Genomic DNA, 21,458 nt, shown 5'->3' with positions numbered 1-21,458 from the left:
ACGTTCTTCCATCTTGAAAGGATCCATCCGTATACAGTTCAACATTAGCAGAAAAATTATAAATCTTTTCCATTGCCATTTTCCTAAAAATGTCCGGACTGGTGTTAAATTCTGTGAGAGGATAAACTAAAGTCTGACGGTTTTCTGCAAAATCTGCCTTTGGCCTAGATGGTAAAGGTATTCCAAGTCTTTTAAATAAAAAAAATGATCTTATCTATTCCACAAATATTTCTTTTATGACCAGAATAAATTTTTTGCCAGAAAGTTTCATGCAGACCATCATTCGGATCTATAATAGATCTAGCCGCCATATTCACTGATCTTCTATGAAGCAATGTGTAAAAATCTGGTGATTTCGATTCAATTCGAAGACATGGCAGAGGTGTTACTCTCAAAAGACCGGTAGCTGTTCGAAAACAATTATTCAGGGCAGCATTCAATTTTCCGATATTAGTTTTCGAAGTCCATCCATATACCGTTATACCAAGCTGTTTCAATATGGGGGCCCTTCTTCTTAGAACATATCAACTTCAGGATGTTATTAATCTTACCCAGTTTGGCAATCAAATATTTAATATGACAGTTCCACAATCAATTTCTCGTAAACATTATACCAAGGATTCTTAGTTCATCTTTGCACTGATCTAATATTATTAGAAATAGTATCATGATTTCCTGATGCCAAAGCAAAAATATTATCTGCATATATACCAATAAAATCTATTCCAGGCACACTCTGAACAGATCTGGCTAAAGAATTGACATAGATGCTAAAAAGAACCACGGATAGTGGTGACCCTTGGGGTACGCCATTATGCAGATTATATGGTTTTGATAAGTGTCCATCAATTTTCACCTTAATTTGACGATTACACAAAAACGAATAGATAAACTTAATGACTGGTAATGGTACACCCCAATCACGCAACTCATCAAGAACAAATATTGAAACCATACGATCAAACGCCTTTTCAATGTCTTCAGATAGTACTATACTGTGCTTTCCTTTCGATAAATTCTGACGAAGTTTGTTCTCCAGTTCATGTGTCAATGAGTGGACACCATATTTGGGTAAGAATGCATGTTGAATTTGTGAAATTTTACTTCTAGTATGCCGCCAAAACCTTCTAGCCATTATCTTTTCCAATAATTTCGATAATACAGGAATTAATGATATTGGTCGATAACCTTCTGTTCCATTTGGGTTTTTCCCTGGTTTCGGTATAGGTGACAACAGCGCAATCTTCCAATCATGTGGATATATTCCATTTTGCAAAATTTTATTATACAGTTTAACAATTCGAAATTGCAGGGGTTCGGGAGCATTTTTTATCATCGAATATGTGATCCTATCCATAGATGGTGTAGTTCCTTTAACATTGCTAAGTGCCTGCCCAAGTTCATCCTTGGAAAGAAAAGTATTCTGGTGGCATATGTACTCTTCAAATTCATTCATATAAGTACGCTTTCTCAATATGGTATTAGTATCAAAATTGTCGTCTGAACCACACCAAACTTGAGCAAATTTATCCGCAATGTCAACTGGATTAGATATAACAGCGTCATTATCGATCAACGATGAAAAATTGCATCTTTTCTCAGTTCTAATACCTAATTCTAATTCTAGACCATAGAGTCTTAACATCCAACATCGGGTTGAGAGAGTTTAAAAAATTACTCCATGTTTGGCGCTTTGCTATTTTCGACTCCCGTTTAACTAAAGCACACAATCTTCTAAACTTTATGTCATTCTGCTGACTTCTATGCGTTTTAAAGAGATTAAATGCATTATTCTTATCCTTGATCAATGTTGCAATAGAGGAATTGAACCAAGCTGGGGAATTATTTGAACGAGGTATTTTACTCTGTGGTATTGTCTCGTTTGCGGATTTCCGAATAATTCTCTTAATTTGAGCAGCATCTTTATTAACATTCGGAGATTCAGGGAATTCCATTATAACACTATTTACCTTCATCGAAAAAAGTGACCAGTCAGCCTTATCATCTAAAAACCTTGGATGGAAGCGTTTCTTGTATGTCTGGTTATTATTGCTTATTTTTTATGGGAAAATGATCCCCAGTTTCCAGAATTTGCCATTGAAACATTAATAGCAGTCAATGTGTTCCTCGTATTAAGAATTGTGAGAGAGCCATCATTAAGAATTACCAGACCAGAGTCATCAGCAAAATTCTCCCAGAGAGCTCCACTAGGTGACAAATTCTGAGAACCCCAAATGGAATTCTGTGAATTTAAATCCCCAACAAGTAAATGATGTCCATCATTAAAATTTCCTATAGCGTTAATCATTTGGTCTGTCAATACTATTTCACATTCCTTATAAATGTTGGTAATGTATAAATTGGTACTACCCTTAATCATAATCGTTCGAAACAAAAGTTCGCCAGAAGATTTAATATGCTGGGTAACGTGAAAATTGTTCAAAACTAAAAGAGCAATACCTGATTTGCATATTCATGAGCCTTGTTGTGGTGAAAAATTTTATAGCCGGGAAGGTGTAAAAATTTCAAATTTCTTGACACAATGTGTGTTTACAAAATTTTATGTTATCTCAAAATTGTCCAAAATGTCCTCTACATTAGGGGGTACTTGTCTCAACTATTGGGCTAGCCAAAGCAAAACCTAACATATTAGAAAAATCTTGACGTGAAATGAAATTTCGTGGGATATTTGGTTCAAAATTTTTGTTTATTTGTGTCTTTATTTCAAATTGTTATTATTATCTTATATTGGCTTTTACGATGTTTAAAAAGCCTGGTGGTGATCCCACCATGATGATAGATGTTGCTTCTCCATCATCAGCCACAACGATAAACAATCCAGCCTTTAAAGAACCTAGAACTAAAAAAATAATTTTATAATATTTTACCTTATAGATCTAGCTTATAAAACCTTGACCGAGACCAGAAAATGCCTTAGGTATACAAAATCCCGTGAGGTAATTCACCATAAACAGGGAATTTTAATTCTGCTTTCAAAAAAACAAAGATTGTGTACAGATGAAGCTGTTCACTTGTTTAAAAAATGTTTAAAGTAATAATTTATTTTAATTTAATAGTGAAATCTATCTTTAATATGAAAAATATGGGCCAATCCTTTTTTGGTAGAGCGATTTGCGTTTACATTAAAGTTATATAGGCAGAATTTCATTGTGATATTAGAGTTTATAAGTGAATTTTGAACTTCAAGTAATTTTCTAAAGGGGACATTGTATGGGCGCTAGGGTCAAATAAGGCCCGATCATTACGAAAATCGGAAGTATCATTTATACTTATATAAAACTAAGCCTTGTCGATTTTAGTAGAGACACAAGAACATTTAACATAATTATGAGCTCAAAAGCCCTATTCGGTTGGTACGGTTGTATGGGAGCTAGGCGAAATAATGGACCGATTTTAACTATTTTTCGTCCTTGGGTCAAAAGAAGAGTATATGCGAAATTTAATCAAATTATCTTGAAAATTGCGACCTGTTACGTGCGTACAAGGTTTACATGGATAAACAGACAGATAGGCGGACATAGCTAAATCGACTCAGAAAGTGATTCTGAGCCAATTGATATACTTTAAGGTGGGTGCTATATATAAGTGCTGCTTTTTGATGTATGTGTGATTGCAGTGGCATGAACTGAGGCTGTCTAAAATTACTCTTGAAATTATTCCGACTTTGCCCCAATTTGAGTTCCATCGGCTACAACACCAAAATTTAACCTTAGATACTTCCATAGTTCAATTGGTGAAGGATGTTGCTGAGGACTTTCAATCACTATTGGCTGACAGCGCTGAAGGCTTTCTTACCTTAAAGGGCCTTTGCTGGCTTAACCTCTGTGATATCTGAGCGTTTGAAGAGAAGAGCCTCGAAAGTCTACGCGGCATGTGACAGAATGGATATCGTAGCATAACATTGTGCTTCCATGTTACAATTCTGAACCGTTCTCTATTCATTATTGTGTCTTATTTAAAATTTCAGGTGGTCAGTCGTGTGATCCACATTCAGGAAATTGAATGTTGTCAGGACGTGTTAAACATTCGTTATGGTGAGAATCACTTTGGGGGGTCCTCTGTGACCAAAGAAGCCAAAAAGATGGCTTAAGGAACAAAATTGATTTTCTATGAGAGCATCAGGACTTGATTTGGAGGGTATTTATCATATTTCACATATTGGAATTCGGAAGCTGATGCAATTTTTTTTTGTTATTTGAGGGAAACGTTTTCAAATTAATAATAAGCTGGATACGGATAATTTCACAATTCCAATGGATTATGTGAAGCTTGGATTTAATTCTGACGAAATTTAGACTTACATTGTCTTCGATTATTCCAAGACGGAGGTATCGATGTACTATCTTCACTTCGTCAATGTCACAAATAAGAGTGGTCGCCAGTTGAAGGAATATGTGTTTGAAGTGTGATGGAACTGATACTTGTGCTGATGAACCCATTAGTTTTTTGTGTGATATATACTAAATGTGCATTGTTATTACACGCTGGTGGCAATTTAGTACATGGTTCTACCGGTCTATGTACATGCACTTAATTGAAGTACCCGCGCTATCTGATCTCTGATCATTACTGCCCCGTAGCTTAACTCCTAAGATGCAAAAACATCACTTCCGTTTACAATCACGCAGATGGGATGGCTTGTGTTGAGTTGACAACAGTACCTAGAGACATAATCGGTAGACCGAAACACGAATCCATCAAATATGTTCTTGTTCTTATTCACAGAGAACACACTGTGGCAAATCTAGTATGAACAGAATAATTTCTGAACATACCCGTGCGGAAGAAAAAGAAGTAAGCTAAATTAGTATGAAAAATACCTTAAATAGGGTAGTTAAACCTTGTTGGACCTTAACAAATTTCCCAAGGCTACTGGTGTTTGGTTAAGAGTGCAATTCCCCCAATATTCTACTCAGACTTGGCACTGCTGGCAGCATCCTTCCAATTAAGGTAAGCTGAAGAAGCTTCCTCCAAGTTAGCGGGAGCCTTTTTCCTAGCCCCGACTTGTAAACGAAATGACTGACATATCCGAAAATTCCGATAAGAATCAAATATTTATAGATTGTTCGTTGATAAAGTAAGCGTTTTGTAAATCGCTCTTCTTTCATTCCTAAGAAATGATTTCAAAAGTTTCATCAGACATTTGTTGCGATTTAAAATCAATTAGTGCTTTTTTATTGTAATTTTCCATTTCAATAAACGTTGTCACATGTCAAATAAGGTATTATGGCAATATACAATTAATTTCCTTTACAAACTTTTGTAAAATTTAATTTTCAGTTGACGACTTTCTAAATAATTCTAAAAATTTTCAATCAGTGTTTTTATATGGAATCTGTGAGTTAGATCGCTTTTAGTTTATTCTTTTAAAAATGCAAAGGATTCAAATTGTTCATATGAAGACGATAATCATTTTCACAAGGAAAGTCTTTTGATTTGTACAATATACATACATATCTAACATTCCTAGGTATAAACCATGGGCAAAGCATGGTTGTTGCTTACAGTCAATTATTTTGACAATATTTTTCATTGTCCCGTCTATTATAAACTTACAATTTAATTTCTGGAGATGCAACATTAAAAAGTGGCAGACAATTATATTATGTCGACATTTTTTTATAAATGTATGGTGCGCTAAAATTCGCCATCACAAAAAAGCTGAATTTAATAAATTTTAGTTTTATACCCAATTTGCACGATAATTTGATTGAATGTTTGAATTGTTGCATTCATGAAAATTAAACTCAATTATTTAAATTCTTGATGATTTTTGATAATTTTATTTATTATTTACACAATTTTTTGTTATATTTCTTTACAAAAATTCACTGGTTTAGGCAAGAAATTATATTTTTACTTAAATATGTTAGTTTGTTCGATTATTATTTAATTTAATGCATTTAATCCTAAATCTAAGAATATCAAAAAAATATATTCGAAATATATACAAAACAATAAAAGAGAAAAGAGTATAATTTACATTAGACTAAAGTGGATAGTTCGTGTAACGAAGTGCTAGTAACATTGCTCATATCCAAGGTGGGTGGTAAGCCAGGACTCACAGAGCCACTGGCTTCACGAGCAGTTGCACCGCCTAGAGTCGATAAACAACCACCGTTGGCAATGGGTTTTGGGGTAGGCGGCGTAGCTGTAGAAGGACGCATCATAAATGATGAACTTAAGGCGGTTAAAGGGTTAAAACTTCCATGTGAATGATTCGGAGATACTGGTGTTATAGATGTTGGATGCAGAACTGTAGATATGTTAGATTGATTAAAATTGAGATGAGGCGGATGAATGGGATGAGGATTAAGAAATTGAATAGGTGGTGTTATAGGACCAATTTGTGACACCATCGACATGTGATTAAGGGGAGCACTACGATAACTAATGGTTTTCTCTTTTTGCCAAACGAAAACATTGTGAACCATTGCTGCACCACAGAAAATAATACCGATTCCAATTAATACACTCGTAATTATGGCAGGTGTTGAGTGGAAGTGATTGAAAGTATATAAAATAATGCCTAGAAAAAATGCAAAACTAATTATATATTATCGGAATAAACCTCGTTTTCTTAAACTTTACCTGTTAAGAATATGGGTATGGATATAAAGAAACCGCCAACAGCACAAGTTCGACTAGTGCTAGACTTTTCCAAATAACGATTGTCTCTAAAAAAGAATAAAGAAATTAAGTATAAAGTATCAATAAAGCTAAAACTTCTAAATTGTTTATTTACCGTCCATCAAACATGGGTGAACGCACTAATTTGACAGCAAAAAGGAACTGAATTGCACACACCAACAGGCAGCAAAGATTTAATGAGAGAGATAAAGCGCATAGCGCCAAAGTAACATCATAAACTATAATAAAATCCTCGGGAGAACTTCGTGTTAAGGCATCTTCGCGGGCATTTGGCGATATTTTTAGTAAAAATATTAAAGACAACAATGCCAGTAGTAGGGAAACTGGAAATAAAAAATACATACTATTAGCATAACCAGCATAACTGTAGATAGATAGATAGATAGATAGATAGATAGATAGATAGATAGATAGATAGATAGATAGATAGATAGATAGATAGATAGATAGATAGATAGATAGATAGATAGATAGATAGATAGATAGATAGATAGATAGATAGATAGATAGATAGATAGATAGATAGATAGATAGATAGATAGATAGATAGATAGATAGATAGATAGATAGATAGATAGATAGATAGATAGATAGATAGATAGATAGGTAGATAGATCACAAACTAAGCATTAGAAAACAATGAAACTTACCCAAACATAATAAACCTAAACTAGTTAAGGCCTCCCTGGGACCGGGACCATGTTTCGATTGATTTATTATGGCACCAACAGGATTCGTATAATTTGTATAGTTCGTATGATTGGTGGTATTATTTGGATTTAAAACGGTACTATTCACCAAATTACCGTTACTTGTACCGGCATTTGTACCAGCAACTGCCGCCGCATGAGCCAAGGCAATATGTTGATTTGTGTAGGTGTGTAAATTATTACCGATACCATTTAGCCCATTTGGGGTAAGATGATTTATTATCGGTGTTACTGATGTAGTAGTGGTTGTAGTATTAGTCGTTGTATTACCATTTCCGGTTGGTGGTAGTGGCAAAGGTAACGTTGGTGGTTGTGGTGGTTGCTGCTGTTGTTGTTGATTGCAAACATTTGTTGAGGGTGATGCAATATTAAGTAGGGTTGATAAACGTGGTCCTCCATTAACGGCTAGCGTTGAGGCGTTTGTCGTTGTCGTCGTTGATGTCTGCAAATTGGTGGCATTCAGTGTCGATATATTCAAAGGTTGTTGTGGTCTTAGGTGTATATTGCGTGCTGTACTTGTGGTAGAATTATTACGAACTTGACCATTTGCTGGTCCACCAGCATTCGATGTATGTTTCAACATTTAGAGTTACGATCAGTTCTCATGAATAACAAATGTTAATGTGTGTGTTACATTGTGACCCATTTGATACTGAAATTATAGGAAATACTTTTTTAATTATAACATTTAATTTTAAATTGAAAAATCTGTTAAAAATTTGCAGTAATCATTGTTTAATTTCTTGTGTAAATTTTCATCAGGTTATACCCTAAATTTATCTAACTTCCTTTGATGGCATAACTGCTCTTTATAAAATTACAGAGAATGTAATCATTATAAGTTTTTTAAGATACATGTTAGAGATTTCACTAGAAACTAATCAAATTATAAGAAAATCAAGAAAAGTCAACGAACATAAAACCGTAGGCGAGATAGATGATGCATCACTAAGCAACAACACTTTAAAAGCGGTTAATTAAAGTGTTTCGTTTTCAGTAAGCTTACAAAAATGCAGCATTCACACTTGAAACTTTAGCAAAAATATCACATTAGCTTCCCAGCAGTTTTAGATGTAAATGTATCCCTTTTATGTAGAAAGTAATTGATTAGATGAATATAAGTTATATGTTTTTAATAAATCATTAATGGAAAGTGAATTCTGTTAAGGCATTTCTTCCAATTCTGTAGCCTTAAAACATATTCGAAACTATGCGAGACTTACACCCAGAACTACTGGATTACATTAGTATTCAATAGTATACATAAACTTAGCAACATTCAAACCATTTACATTATAACAACAATATTTTTTTAGAAAAGGTAAATGCCACTAATTGTTGCCATTATTACACATTACGGTGTATATATCGTGAACTGAAACTGAACAATAAAAAAACGAAAAACCCCTTATAAAACAAATGCAGCAAGTGAGAAAAAATAATGCAAGTGCTCTTGGATTGAAAGTTTGCAACGGTTGCAATGACGTTGAAAACAAAGTACACGTTGAAATAACGGAAATTCTTGACTTTGACTTTATATAGGAAAAAAACACAAGAACAAGAAGGAAAAAAATAAAATAAACGTTTTATTACTTCCTTGGTTTCCAGCAGTTAAAAGAAAAGTAAAAATCAAATTATTCTTTGGCCAATATCAATTATAAAATTCTAACATAAAAAGAGTAAGACTTGCCAGGGTTTTGTAGAGGTATCTGGTAAGAATGGGAAAGCTTTAAGTCTAACACTATGCAAAATTGCAAGACTTCAGCAAATGTACTATGTATATGTAGAGAAGTACTTTTGCCCCGTTTTTAAAGACATTTGAAATATGTAAGTATGTATATGTTTAGTCCACATTTTCATAAAAATTTGTATGCATATATGATGCAACATGCAAGGGGTGCTACTAATACCTCTAGCCTGCCGGGACTAGGAACTGGTAGTATCAAATGTATCCTCGGCATTTCCTTGCAATGATTTGTCCTAGAATAGAACCAAGAAACCTTTTAATTTGGTACCACGGGAACCGGTAGCAAGCATAGTTTTGAACTTCGTCTTGTCCCGGTTATTGAATAGGTCCCTTTATAGTGCACATGCACAAACTCGCGGTTTGATACCATTGAATTCTCCTTCCTTGTCCGGGTATGATCAGGGTTTACTCTGTTCATATCAGATTTATCACAGTGTGTTCTACGTGAGTAAGAACAACGTCTTCTAAGAACAATGTCAATCCATCAACAATGTTGTTTGATGCATTCGTATTTCGGTCCGCCTAGAGAAAGTCAACAGAGGTCATCCCATTTGATTGGTTGTAAACGAAAGTGATGTTTTTGCATCTCGGAATTTAAGCAACGGGGCAGCAATGGTCAAAGATTATATAGCTGGAGTACTTGAGCAAAGTGCTTGTACATGGACCGGAAAAACCGCCGGCGTATAAGAAACACAAAGGGACGGTGGTGAGTCATCTAATATGCTCACCTTGTGGTTGTGAAATAAGGCCAACCCAGCAGATGTTCACGTAAAGCATTATGATCGGTCGTGCTTTAAAATACAACATTTTGTCTAGCAAGCTTGCAAATCGACAATATTTAAGACTGAAACTAAAATCAGTACTGGAATATCATCCGGGATGGGAGACTTATTTATGCCCTTTTAACTGCATGAGCTCTGGTTTGACATGCAAGAGTTACCTGAGAATAATACAGCTAAAATGTTAGCTTATCAGCCGGTGAATGTTTGGCCACCCTTGGAAATACATACATATATATATTTTCCTATAGTTCCTAGGAGGAAAATTGGGCCTTAACAAATTCTTTCAATTTTTCTCTTTCTAAAGCTTGGGTTTTGATTTCCCGCCACGTATAGCCTGCTTCTAGTGCTTCTGCGTCTATCAGTCGCCTCCATGTATTAGCTGGTCTACCTCTTATGCGGCTGCCCTGAGAATTCCAGTCCAGAGCTGAACATGCAATGTCTTCTTGGGGCTTTCTTAGAGTATGACCAAGCCACACCCACTTGCGGCGTCGGATTTCCAATGATATTGGCTGCTGCTGCATTTCAGTCCATAAAGCTGTATTAGTGATGGTGTTCGGCCTGAAGATGCGCATTATTTTCCGTAGGCATTGATTAATAAACGCTTGTAAAGTCTGCAATTCTTTGGTGGTTGCATTCCTGCACGTCCCTTATTAATTCGGCAAAGATACAAAGTTTCCAATTGAAAATGATTATAGAAAACGTTGAAATCAGCTGAAACCTTTTCGTATATAAAAACGAGTCGAAAATGGTACAGTGATAATAATTACCGGATGTGTGTTGCGCAAAATATTGAGTACAACTCCGGTGATTATTGTGGCTATTTTCGGGCTTCTCTACCGCGTATAGATAAGTACCTGTGGTGACTGCAGGGTATATGAAATTAGAGATTTATACGTAAAACTCTTCTCGCGAACACAAAGATTTTGCAGTCAACTGGCTTGTGGATCTAATAATGCATTACATGGAACTTGTTCATAAGCCACACTGTTCGTATGTGGAATAAACTTCCTGCAGAGGACTTTCCTTTCACTTGCGATGAAGTTAAATTAAATGTTTAAAAACTCTCTAAAGTGACCCTAAATAAACCCTCGCACAACATATTTTCTTACTTGTAACACAATGCTTTGTATAAGTGGATGTCATTCCCTGGGTGCTGGTCCAAAAAAATATATATAGGTAATTTTGATATCTGTATTGCCAGTAAATAAGACATCAACATATAGAAAAATTCTTTAAAATTAACACACCTATTTTATTGTCCACATGTTTGTTAAAGTAATGTAATGCTTTGAATTTAAAACAAAATCCCGTTTTATCTAAGACACAAACCAAACACTGAGGAATGCAACTGCATTGTTTACATTAAATGTTAAAAGTCACGAAATACAAAAGACAAGTGTTAAAATAAAGAAAAATTTGAGTAAATAGATTTTTTTTAGAGTGAAAGAGAGATATAATTAGAAAAAAAATTAACAGATAGACAAAATCACCTTATGTGCTACAAGGTGCACAAAGTGCAAGGTGTTTCTTTATGTTTATATTTGTGCATTTGTTGTTTAAAGTATTTTGGTTTTCAACCACCCGTTGTAAAATGATATTTAAAGGAAGGAAGAAAGGAATTTAGTTAGAGAAAACATGCCATCGAAATAAATAAAACAAACATTAAACATACAAACAACATACACACATTTAGACACAAAAAACACACCTCATTTGCACTCTACCATACAGATGTTGTTGAAACCCTAAGTTGATAATTGTCGGGGGGAATGAAGATAAGAAAAATAAAAAATAGAATGAAAACAAGAAAACTACGGCAGACGCTAAAAGAACGCGCGCGAACTAAAATTCATTCAAATTTTTTGTTGTTTTTTTTTTTATTCCTCGTGTTTTTATTTGATTGTTTTTGTTTTGCGAACTGAACGAAAGAAAACAAAAATATTTGAATTGCGAATAAGTCGTTAAAAAAACAAATATTTTTTTTGTTTTGTTTGTTGTTATATGATTGGGTGCGCATGCTTAGCGTGTTTGATGATGACGATGTTTGAGAGAGTTCCCAGATCGAACATCGAACTCCAATATAATAGTTAATTGAGCAAAAGAAACAACTAACCAAACAACTCTAGAACAACTTGAAAAACCAGCAAGCAGTTTGGAATTTCAATTACATTCAACAACAACAGTATTCATTTGTATTATTCACGAGTAGTATTATTATCCACTACTACCAATTCTATCCCAGAAAGATTTGTTTTTTTTTGTTGTATCTTGTCTTACCGTTGTTATAGCTGCGGTCAATGTGTTTGTTGTAGTTGGTATGTTTGTTTATTTTTTTTGTACTGTGAGAATATAAGCTCCCTTTGGCTGTTTTTTTTACGATGATGCGGATGATGATGATATTTATGAAAACGAAATCTCAGACAAGAAAAAATAAGAAAAATTATAATGAACATCTTTTACATACAAACACACAGGCGACTACATTGTATAGGTACATATGTACATATGTGTATGTACATGTACATGAATATTCAGTATGAGACTTCTTCTCGCATCTCAAGTATTTCAATATCTTTAAGATCCAGAATATGTTTCTTTCATGTTATCATTATGAGGTAAGGGAAAACGTTTTTCGTTTATTCAAATAAACGAATAATGAGGAACCTGGTCCTCATAGCATTCCAATTTTAAAATAATCGGGTCAACATTTCTATCTGACCACACGTAACATAGTTCTCCTCAGATTTGTATCTTATTAGGAGCCAAATATTGATTATATTCATCAATAAACACAATTATTGGTGATCCTATGCACCGGCTTCCAGTCAGCCGGTTATGACGTAACAAATGGAACATTAGTTTGTTATGACCTCACAAATAATGTTAAAATGAGATTTTTTCAAATTTTAGAACATAACATCTCAAAAACTCCATGAGCTCCAGATATTCTGAGGATTCAGATTCGAGTTTAGTGCAGTTCAGTTCTTTAAAATGGTCTTAATTATTAAAATAGTCAAGTTCTAGACCATTAACTAGCCCATTGTTTGGTCAATTGACTACTCCATCGACTAATACATAGATAACACCAATAGTAATGTAAGAAATACCAATAGTTTCGTCCACAAACTAGTTCATAGACAAATTAATGTCCTAGGGCATAGATAAGTTTTTTTATACATAATTAGCTTCACCCAGTGTGCTTTGCTACCCTAAAATCAATATAAATAAAAAAGCCACTTTACTGTTTTTTGTACCTAATTCAGTGCCAATCCTTTCTAATGATAGTCCGCCCATTTTTCTCCCAAATGTTCACATTTGCCTCAAATGAGCAAGTTTGAGGTTAGTATGATGGTACGTATTTTGAGTAGACACACAGAAAAGATTTAAATATCTTTTTTATTATTCCGGATATAACAGCCCTCACGAATACTGATTGAAAAGTTCTTAGAAATTACTTCCAGGAAACAGGGTTTCTTAGCATCGAACGATAATACATTCAGTTTTACAGGTTTTTTGTTTTTACCAACAAATATTTTTCATGAAAACGATCGCACAACAGTTCAGATAGTGGCCTGGATTTGATGTACATAGATACATTATCCCATCAACCTAACCTAGGCTATCCATTTTGTCAACATGTGTTCATATGGATGTCAAATTTGTTCATACAAATACTTTAGCTGTTTGTTGCCGTTTCTGGGATATATGACTTTTAATACTTATTTTGTATGTGGGCGTGGCCCCACGCCTACCTAAAATTCCAAAACAAGAAGTATCCTATAGGTTCAGCCGTTTAGCCGTCTATAAAGTCCAAAAAAATACATAGAAACACACATACACTGTAAAATAGACGCGTTGGAAGGCTAGTCCATAGACTAGTTAATAGTTAAATCATTATTAAAATGAGTTATTTACGGGAGCTATGGCCCATTATTAGACGATCCGGAAACATTTCATATGATTTGCATAAATACATACATATTCACTTAGTATTGTATCCCGATATCATTATTAAGTAATGAATTATTAACGATTAAGTGATATTTAGAAGAATGCTTTATATAGAAGCTAGGGTCCATTATGGACAGATCTAATTAATTTTTGCAAGATTTTGTGATAATATCGACATTCTAGAGGGAGTTATTAACAATAAATCCATTATTTGTGATTATGTAAATACATATATGTATGAGATTTTGAACCGATTTTAAAAATTTTCAATAATTTCAATCCATAATCAAAAAAAAAAGTCTTATGACAAAATTTGTTCAAATTGATTCTATATTTTCTGAATAAACTAATAAAGAATGGGAAAAAACGTAATATTTTCATGGGTTGTTTCGGAAGTTTGCTCATAACTCCGTTATTTATGGGGCGACTTTGCTAATTTTAAACTTCTCGAATGCATGTCTGATAGAAATATTTAAGATTTTTATCTCATTGAATATATCTAGGAGAGAGAGACATGATTATGACTTGACTATGACTTGACTTGACTATGACTTGACTTGACTTGACTTGACTTGACTTGACTATGACTTGACTTGACTATGACTTGACTATGACTTGACTATGACTTGACTATGACTTGACTATGACTTGACTATGACTTGACTATGACTTGACTATGACTTGACTATGACTTAACTATGACTTGACTATGACTTGACTATGACTTGACTATGACTCGACTATGACTTGACTATGACTTGACTATGACTTGACTATGACTCGACTATGACTTGACTATGACTTGACTATGACTTGACTATGACAGACTAACATGGCTAAACTGACTTTGATATCTACAAAGACTTGGAATGTATATTTACCTTCGTGAGAAGGGTATATATTTTCAGGATCCAAATCTTCAATAATTCTATCAGACAAGCTTTCTATTTAAAAGTTTCCTATTTAAAATCAGCAAAATCCGTACATAAATAGCGAAGATATGAGCAAATATCCGAGACAACCTATGAATATTTCATCTAAAAAATACAATTTTTGCATGCTTTGACAAAAAAAGCAACAACAACATTGCTTATGTACATATGTCTGGATGTGTATTGGTTTCATTGTTTTGTTTTTTTTTTTGTGTTTTGTTTCGTTTGGCGTTGTTGTTGTTTTTTGTTTTGTTATTACTAAAGTAATAGTGGAGTCGGGAAAAAATAAATTAATTGAAATTTTATAAAACTTTTATCTTTTTTAAACACACTATTGAAGGGTATATAAGATACGGCAATTCGAATAGTAAACGAAATAACTTTTTCCCCCAGTACAAATGTATTTATTAGAATAAAATTATATTTTATATTAACTATTTCATTCAAACTTAAATGAGGCTTAACATAACAATTATTTTTATTCTTACTTTGTATGGCATTTACAAGACAAGTTTTGTTTTTATTTAATAATATAATGAAAAAATAATATTATATAAAAAATATATTAATAAAATACATAACAAAAGTCAATGGTGTTTATTTTCAGTTGTATTTAGTATTCTTTAATAATACCAAACCTAATAAAAAAAAACTAGTTTTTGTTCGATTATTTAAAGCATTTTTTTGAAGTATCTATGCTTTTTTGTATACCAGTATTAAGCATACACACATTATTCTAATCTAAAGTAAAATTAATTATTTAACACTATTTGTTTACAAAACAAGCTAAGAAAAAATTCAAACAGTCATTAGTTAGTAAATTAATATTGAAGATACATATGTTTTACAAAAATGTGTGAATGGATCATATTATTGCTCCAATACACTATACTCTGGGCATACAATTTGAAAATATTTAAAGTTTTTTTTGAAGTTTGATTAATTGTTATAAATACACCTGTCAGCGTGAATCAAAACTAATGAGTATTAAATATCAACGACCAACACTTTTTCAAATATAAACCCTAAATTCTTTTAATCAGATAATGAAAATCTTTGTCATTTGATTCCTAGATAAGGGCCAAATAAACTACCCAGGTGGTAAGAAAATTTTTCTATTAACAAGTGCATGAACAATATTTGTGACTATATTTTCGATATCTAGGATAATGTGGAATATATTTAAAGCTCAGTTTATGGTGCTTAGCAGGATCAATCAGCAATAATGATTATTAATTACAATGTATGAAACCGATAAGGAATTTTTAGTTATTTGTTCGAAAACACGTTCTCAAATTACCGATTCACAATAAAGCTGTCTAGAACTAATCTACATATTGTGCCCGCATTTAGATTTAAAACCTCCCTTTAATTAAACTAATAATTAATATTTCACGGCTATTATATTAGTTAAGAATCGATTAAACTTTCATTTAGTATTTTAAACCATATTTTATTTTTACGATATTAGGCCTATTTTGACTAATGAACATGGTATGCGTTTAAATTTCTAATAATTTCTAACAGTTTTTGCTTTATTAAATAATTAATGATTTTTAAATTTCTTAAATGTATTCATTTTGAACTTGTTTACATTTAAATAATATGAATTTTAACAATTAATTATAAAATTAAGAAACGACCTACTAAATTAGTTAATTAGTTTTTAACACATTTAGGAAATATTCAAAAATGTATTCTATTAATTTGTTTGTTGAGTGTTTACGAATCTCTGAAAACTCTGGTTAGAAAAAGAGGTTCCAGCTAGTAGATGAAAATCCAAAAAGTCTATTTGAAATATAGTCTTAAAGCGTTAAATTTTTTGGTTCCTAATTAGAGATAATGCAGACAGATGAAAATAACTTTGAAGAAGATTAAAATAGATTTTCGAAATAAGTGGATCCAAATTGTAGAATATATTGTCAAGTAGAAATTTGTACTGTAATGAATAATTATTTTTTATATTAAATCGAATCATTTCAAAGTTTTCAGAAGAATCGCTCCATATAAGTTCCTATATACCCTTTTTAAAGAGTCAGTTTGTCTTTAATAACTCGCTTCAAAATGTCGTTACCGAGATAAAATTCGATATAAATATTTTATACAGGCCTGTCATGCTGTTCGATCAGAATGGTTTCATAGTTATTATTCTGAACTACTTTTGAGAGCCATGTTTCCTTGGAAATTTTGATTTAAACGTTAAAAATATCCTATAATTGCAAATAAATATCAATTTCACTTTCAAAACAGGTAGCGGTTTCATACCGAAAAGTATAATAACCACAAAGGATCAACTTTGGCTCTAATAAGCAAACATGATGACAAGTTTGACTTACAGAAGGGTTCAAAGGGGATTCCCAATACCTCTATCTTTCAGGAGGAAATTTACTATATTTATCTGTGATAGGGAGTGCTTGAGGAGGAAGATTAGGGGTTCAAGATTATTTATTATGTGGGATAGTCAAGCATCACTATAGGGTATTGTAATGGACTGTGTGAAATCTTTTAATGAATTAAGCGGATATAATAAATTAACATTGTGCCGGATACCTTTCCAGATGAAGGTAACTCTAGCAAGGAAATGTAAGGTGTTACTCCGAACTTGGAAATTCTTTGACCTTTGAATACTTGCGAATACATACTGTGTAATTGCCCATCAGCAATCAAGGACTTTCAGTGTTGCATTACTAGCTCCAGAAGAGTATTTTCAACCACTCACAGATTAGATACAAAATCGGGTCACAGTGTGTAGTAGAAATGGATTTCTAATCTAAAGAAATAAAGTATCGTTTTTCACTTTCAATAGAGTTCGCACCATAATTGATTCAAATCCACATATAGGACACCCCTTAAAAGTGATGTATAATTTACTCAAGTCCCAGTACTGAACTGTTTTCCAATTTTTTGCGATATGCTTCTTAACAATATCCTAAAACATTTTTTAACCTAAAATTTTGTGTTCTAACCTTTAAAATGTTATACACCTGTATTGTTAAATTCTCTTACAGGTGCATAACATATTTTGACTAAAATTCATATTTAATTACCAATAGAAAAGAGACATTAAGCAGGTGTTACATTACCTTATTAGGAATTGTACATAATGTACAACAATTTATGAAATAATAAAACAACTTACCTCAATGTAAGAGAGTTTTTCAGTTTTTCTCATAATAATCCAATATTTGTAAAATGCTGAATTTGTAAATTTCAGTTATTCTGGTCGCAATAAATAAAGTGTTGAGTTGCTCAGCTCTGTTCATATGAATTTTCTGTAATTTGCAATGGAAAATTGCATGTCTCAGCATTTAGAGGAATTTTGTTTAAAAAATGAAAACTTTTTTTATTGCGCACTACACCCAAATTTGGTTTTGGGCATTGGGCACACACACACCCAATATGATATTGTGTATAACTTTTTCAAATTATGCGAAAAATTTCCGCAAAATTTTTCTTTTTTATTATTATTGTTTACACATACATATTAACGAAAAAAGCGATAATTTCAAATTTGGAACACGAACACATTAATAATTTATAATATTTTCCACTTTATTAACGCCATAATTGAATTTTTCAGTTGTATAATTTTTTGTTTGAATTTTTGTTAAAAAGAAACTAGGCATTTATTTTAGGAGCCTTTTCTGTTGCTGCTTTTCGACTTATGTATATATTAGAGGTGTATGTGTAGTTTAAGCAATTGATCTCCTTACTACTCTTTCCTCTTGTTTGGGCCACCAATATTTTAAAACCACTTTTTTTAAATTTTATTTGCCTTTTTTTCTACACTATAGACGCCAATTTAGCCGCGCGCGTTTTTTGAAAATTTTCAGACTTTTATTCACGATCGTGTTTCCAACATGACTGAATGTATAATTGAAAATGTATAGCACTCATTCTTCCATTTGGTTTGGTGGTGGTTGGTGAATGGACACCGGTGGTTACGGCAATAGCAAACAACATATCCAGCAGTGTGTGTTCGCTCACTTAAACAATTCGTTGTTGTATGAGAAGTTATAAAATTTGTGCTGCAAACCTGTTAAATAATTTAAAGTTGGAGTTCGAATTGATGTGCTTGTCTGACTGTCTGTCTATGCGTTTGATGGTTTAGCTGACTAACTAACTGACTCAACCGCTTAAACATATCAAAAATAGATTGGAAAAAATGTCAGGACTTTGTAGAATTTGATCTTCTAGGAATACTTACTTACTTATCTTTCAGTTCCAAAATGAGGTAATAACTAAAATGACAGATAGATAGATAGATAGATAGATAGATAGATAGATAGATAGATAGATAGATAGATAGATAGATAGATAGATAGATAGATAGATAGATAGATAGATAGATAGATAGATAGATAGATAGATAGATAGATAGATAGATAGATAGATAGATAGATAGATAGATAGATAGATAGATAGATAGATAGATAGATAGATAGATAGATAGATAGATAGATAGATAGATAGATAGATAGATAGACAGTGCACATTCGAGATTTTATAAGAGTACTTTCTGTGGGAGCTAGGTGCAAATGAGACCAGATTATTTCGAGAAATTGATTGATGATTTAGGATAATATAAAACGTAGTTCTGCTTATTTTAGTATATATATCATAATTAAGATCTCAAAAGTGCATTAGGGGTCCGGATGTATAAATAATGAACCGATTTCAATCATTTTTCTAAAGGCTTCGTTCTTGAGCGAAAAAAGTGTAAACAAATGATCTTGAAATTCTTACGAAAAAGGTTTGCATACATACATATGTATTTAAGTTTCAATCAATCAGAGAGTAATTTTGAAAACATTGGTATACTTTAAGGACCAATACTTTTGTGATTTACAAATATCATCTCAATGTACAATACGTAGTTTACAGTATAAGGAATAAGTTTCGCAAAGAAGAAACATTCTTTAAAACTTCTGTACTATAAGAAATATTCGATAAATTGTTTAGCTGGTTGGTTGGTTGATCGTTCGAACGATCTTGTTCATTCGCTTGTTTCGTCGGTATGATACTTTTCATAATATTGTTGTTATTGTAGAAATTCCACATTCCACACTCTCTGTAAAAATTCTAGTAGAGCAAGAAGTTAAAATAAACTTTTTTCTTTCTTATGCTGTTGCCTTCGGACCTTTTTTATTGGAAAAAAGAAAAAAATTAAAACTCGTTAATGTTATTTAATATGATTTTTTTGTGTGTTTTGTATGAGAGTATTTCACCATTTGGTGGTGGCACACGTTACGCGAGTTTGTATTCAAGTATCTACTATCTGCAACCGTATAGAATATTTGTACAGACAAAAACCTACTCGTGTTGCAAGTGTATTTAGTAATCTGTTCAATTTTTTTCTCTTTAACATTCGGGTTTCTTATTAATTGTGCGCGAATATACTTTTTCTTTTTTGCGGTTTTAAAACCTTAACCAATATATTGCTGAGGATTGTGTGTAGGTTTGTCGGTTTGATTGCAACATTTTCGTTTTAATTGAATTAATTGTAATCTGAATCCTTTCAAATGTTGTTAAATATATTAGTATTCTTAGTAATGAAACACCATATTCAATTATTCCAGATTTACTTTCTCTGATAAAGGAGTTGTGAATGAAAATTTTGATCAGTGAATAAAAGGGCAGCTGTGAATATCAATTGAAGCTGTTGTTTGGGCCTCAGACTGAGTGATGAATGTAGCCTATTTCAAACCGAAATCTCCGTGGTGGCCGAAGCAGCAAGACTTACATCCACGAGAAATTTAATAGTGATATCACAATCTACACGATCACACTGTTATAAAGGCAGGGATCTACAGAGTTTAAACTGTACTGCGTACCGGGTGCCAATAATAAACTAGGAAACGAAATTGTAGACGAACTTACACGAGCCTGAGGAGACATGGACCTGTGGTGAATTTAAAAACAAATCATCAGATATATTCAAACGATGACACTATGGAAATAAATTGGAAAAATATGAACTATGCATGTATTTCCTTCATTTTCTCTTCCAATGGGTTGCATTATCATACTCTCGCTTTAAATTTAAACTTAAATTTTTTACAATTGTTACGAAAGTAGAGTACATTAATCTTACATCAAGCATCAGTCTAGTGTGTGACGAATCAATGCGAGACTAGAGTCATAGGGCAACATAGTACATAGAGGGTTTACTATGGATCATCAATTTCGTCCTGTGAATTCGAACAAACTTGCGAAGTCCTCCTTCATCCCAATCTTGAGCAAACACGCGATAAAACGAACGTATAATTCGAATTATTTTCGAAACGATTTTTTAAAAACGTGAAACAATCGGATGTCCTAGATGAAACAAAAGTAGATATAGATTATTAAGCATAACCACAGATTTGATGACCTGGCATCCCGTAAAGTACTATTGTAGAATGTTTCTCCATCTTGTTAAGTGATGTTTGGCATTAAAGGACCAAGTTTGATGTTGTCTGTGCATACTTAGACAATTTCAGCCCCATTAATTGATGGCTTATATAGTACAATCTGCAGAATACTACACTGATCATGATGTTTGAAAGTAAGAAGTACATATGCACATACATACATGCTTAATAAGTATATAAAAGTCTACTGTCCTACCCGTGATGAATTCATTCTTTATCTTTGTCTTATCGACGGAGATGTTAAGTGTCAT

At 32.8% G+C, this 21,458-nt stretch overlaps 1 protein-coding gene across 2 annotated transcripts; it reads right to left on the bottom strand.

Annotated features, from left to right (window-relative positions):
• Nucleotides 1-5,778: 5,778 nt before the first annotated feature.
• Nucleotides 5,779-18,661, bottom strand: LOC119601430. Of its 2 annotated transcripts, none has more exons than XM_037952366.1 (5): nt 17,934-18,661; nt 7,323-8,034; nt 6,767-6,995; nt 6,613-6,698; nt 5,779-6,550 (listed from the first exon to the last, which is right to left on the bottom strand). In XM_037952366.1, the coding sequence occupies exons 2-5, from the start codon at nt 7,963-7,965 to the stop codon at nt 6,006-6,008; spliced, it is 1,503 nt and encodes a 500-aa protein (XP_037808294.1). In that variant the 5' UTR covers nt 7,966-8,034; nt 17,934-18,661; the 3' UTR covers nt 5,779-6,005. The 2 variants fall into 2 exon arrangements, with proteins under 2 accessions (XP_037808294.1, XP_037808295.1); XM_037952367.1 differs by lacking the exon at nt 17,934-18,661 and adding an exon at nt 11,620-11,715 and having other exon boundaries at nt 5,868-6,550.
• Nucleotides 18,662-21,458: the final 2,797 nt, after the last annotated feature.

This window comes from Lucilia sericata, unplaced genomic scaffold (assembly GCF_015586225.1).
Source record: "Lucilia sericata isolate MDLA Ls3-8-SP2 unplaced genomic scaffold, ASM1558622v1 Contig000161F_arrow, whole genome shotgun sequence".
Classification (NCBI taxonomy): Eukaryota; Metazoa; Arthropoda; class Insecta; order Diptera; family Calliphoridae; genus Lucilia; species Lucilia sericata.
The sequence above is the reverse complement of the archived record's forward strand: the minus strand, read 5'-3'. Positions and strand labels throughout refer to the sequence as shown.

Excerpts from the sequence above, each read along its gene's own strand:
- LOC119601430 (XM_037952366.1), bottom strand. The coding sequence starts at position 7,965 with ATGTTGAAACATACATCGAATGCTGGTGGACCAGCAAATGGTCAAGTT. Across the intron at positions 6,996-7,322 it reads TTTAGGTTTATTATGTTTGG|TTTCCCTACTACTGGCATTG; the intron begins GTAAGTTTCATT and ends TTTTATTTCCAG. Across the intron at positions 6,699-6,766 it reads TCACCCATGTTTGATGGACG|AGACAATCGTTATTTGGAAA; the intron begins GTAAATAAACAA and ends ATTCTTTTTTAG.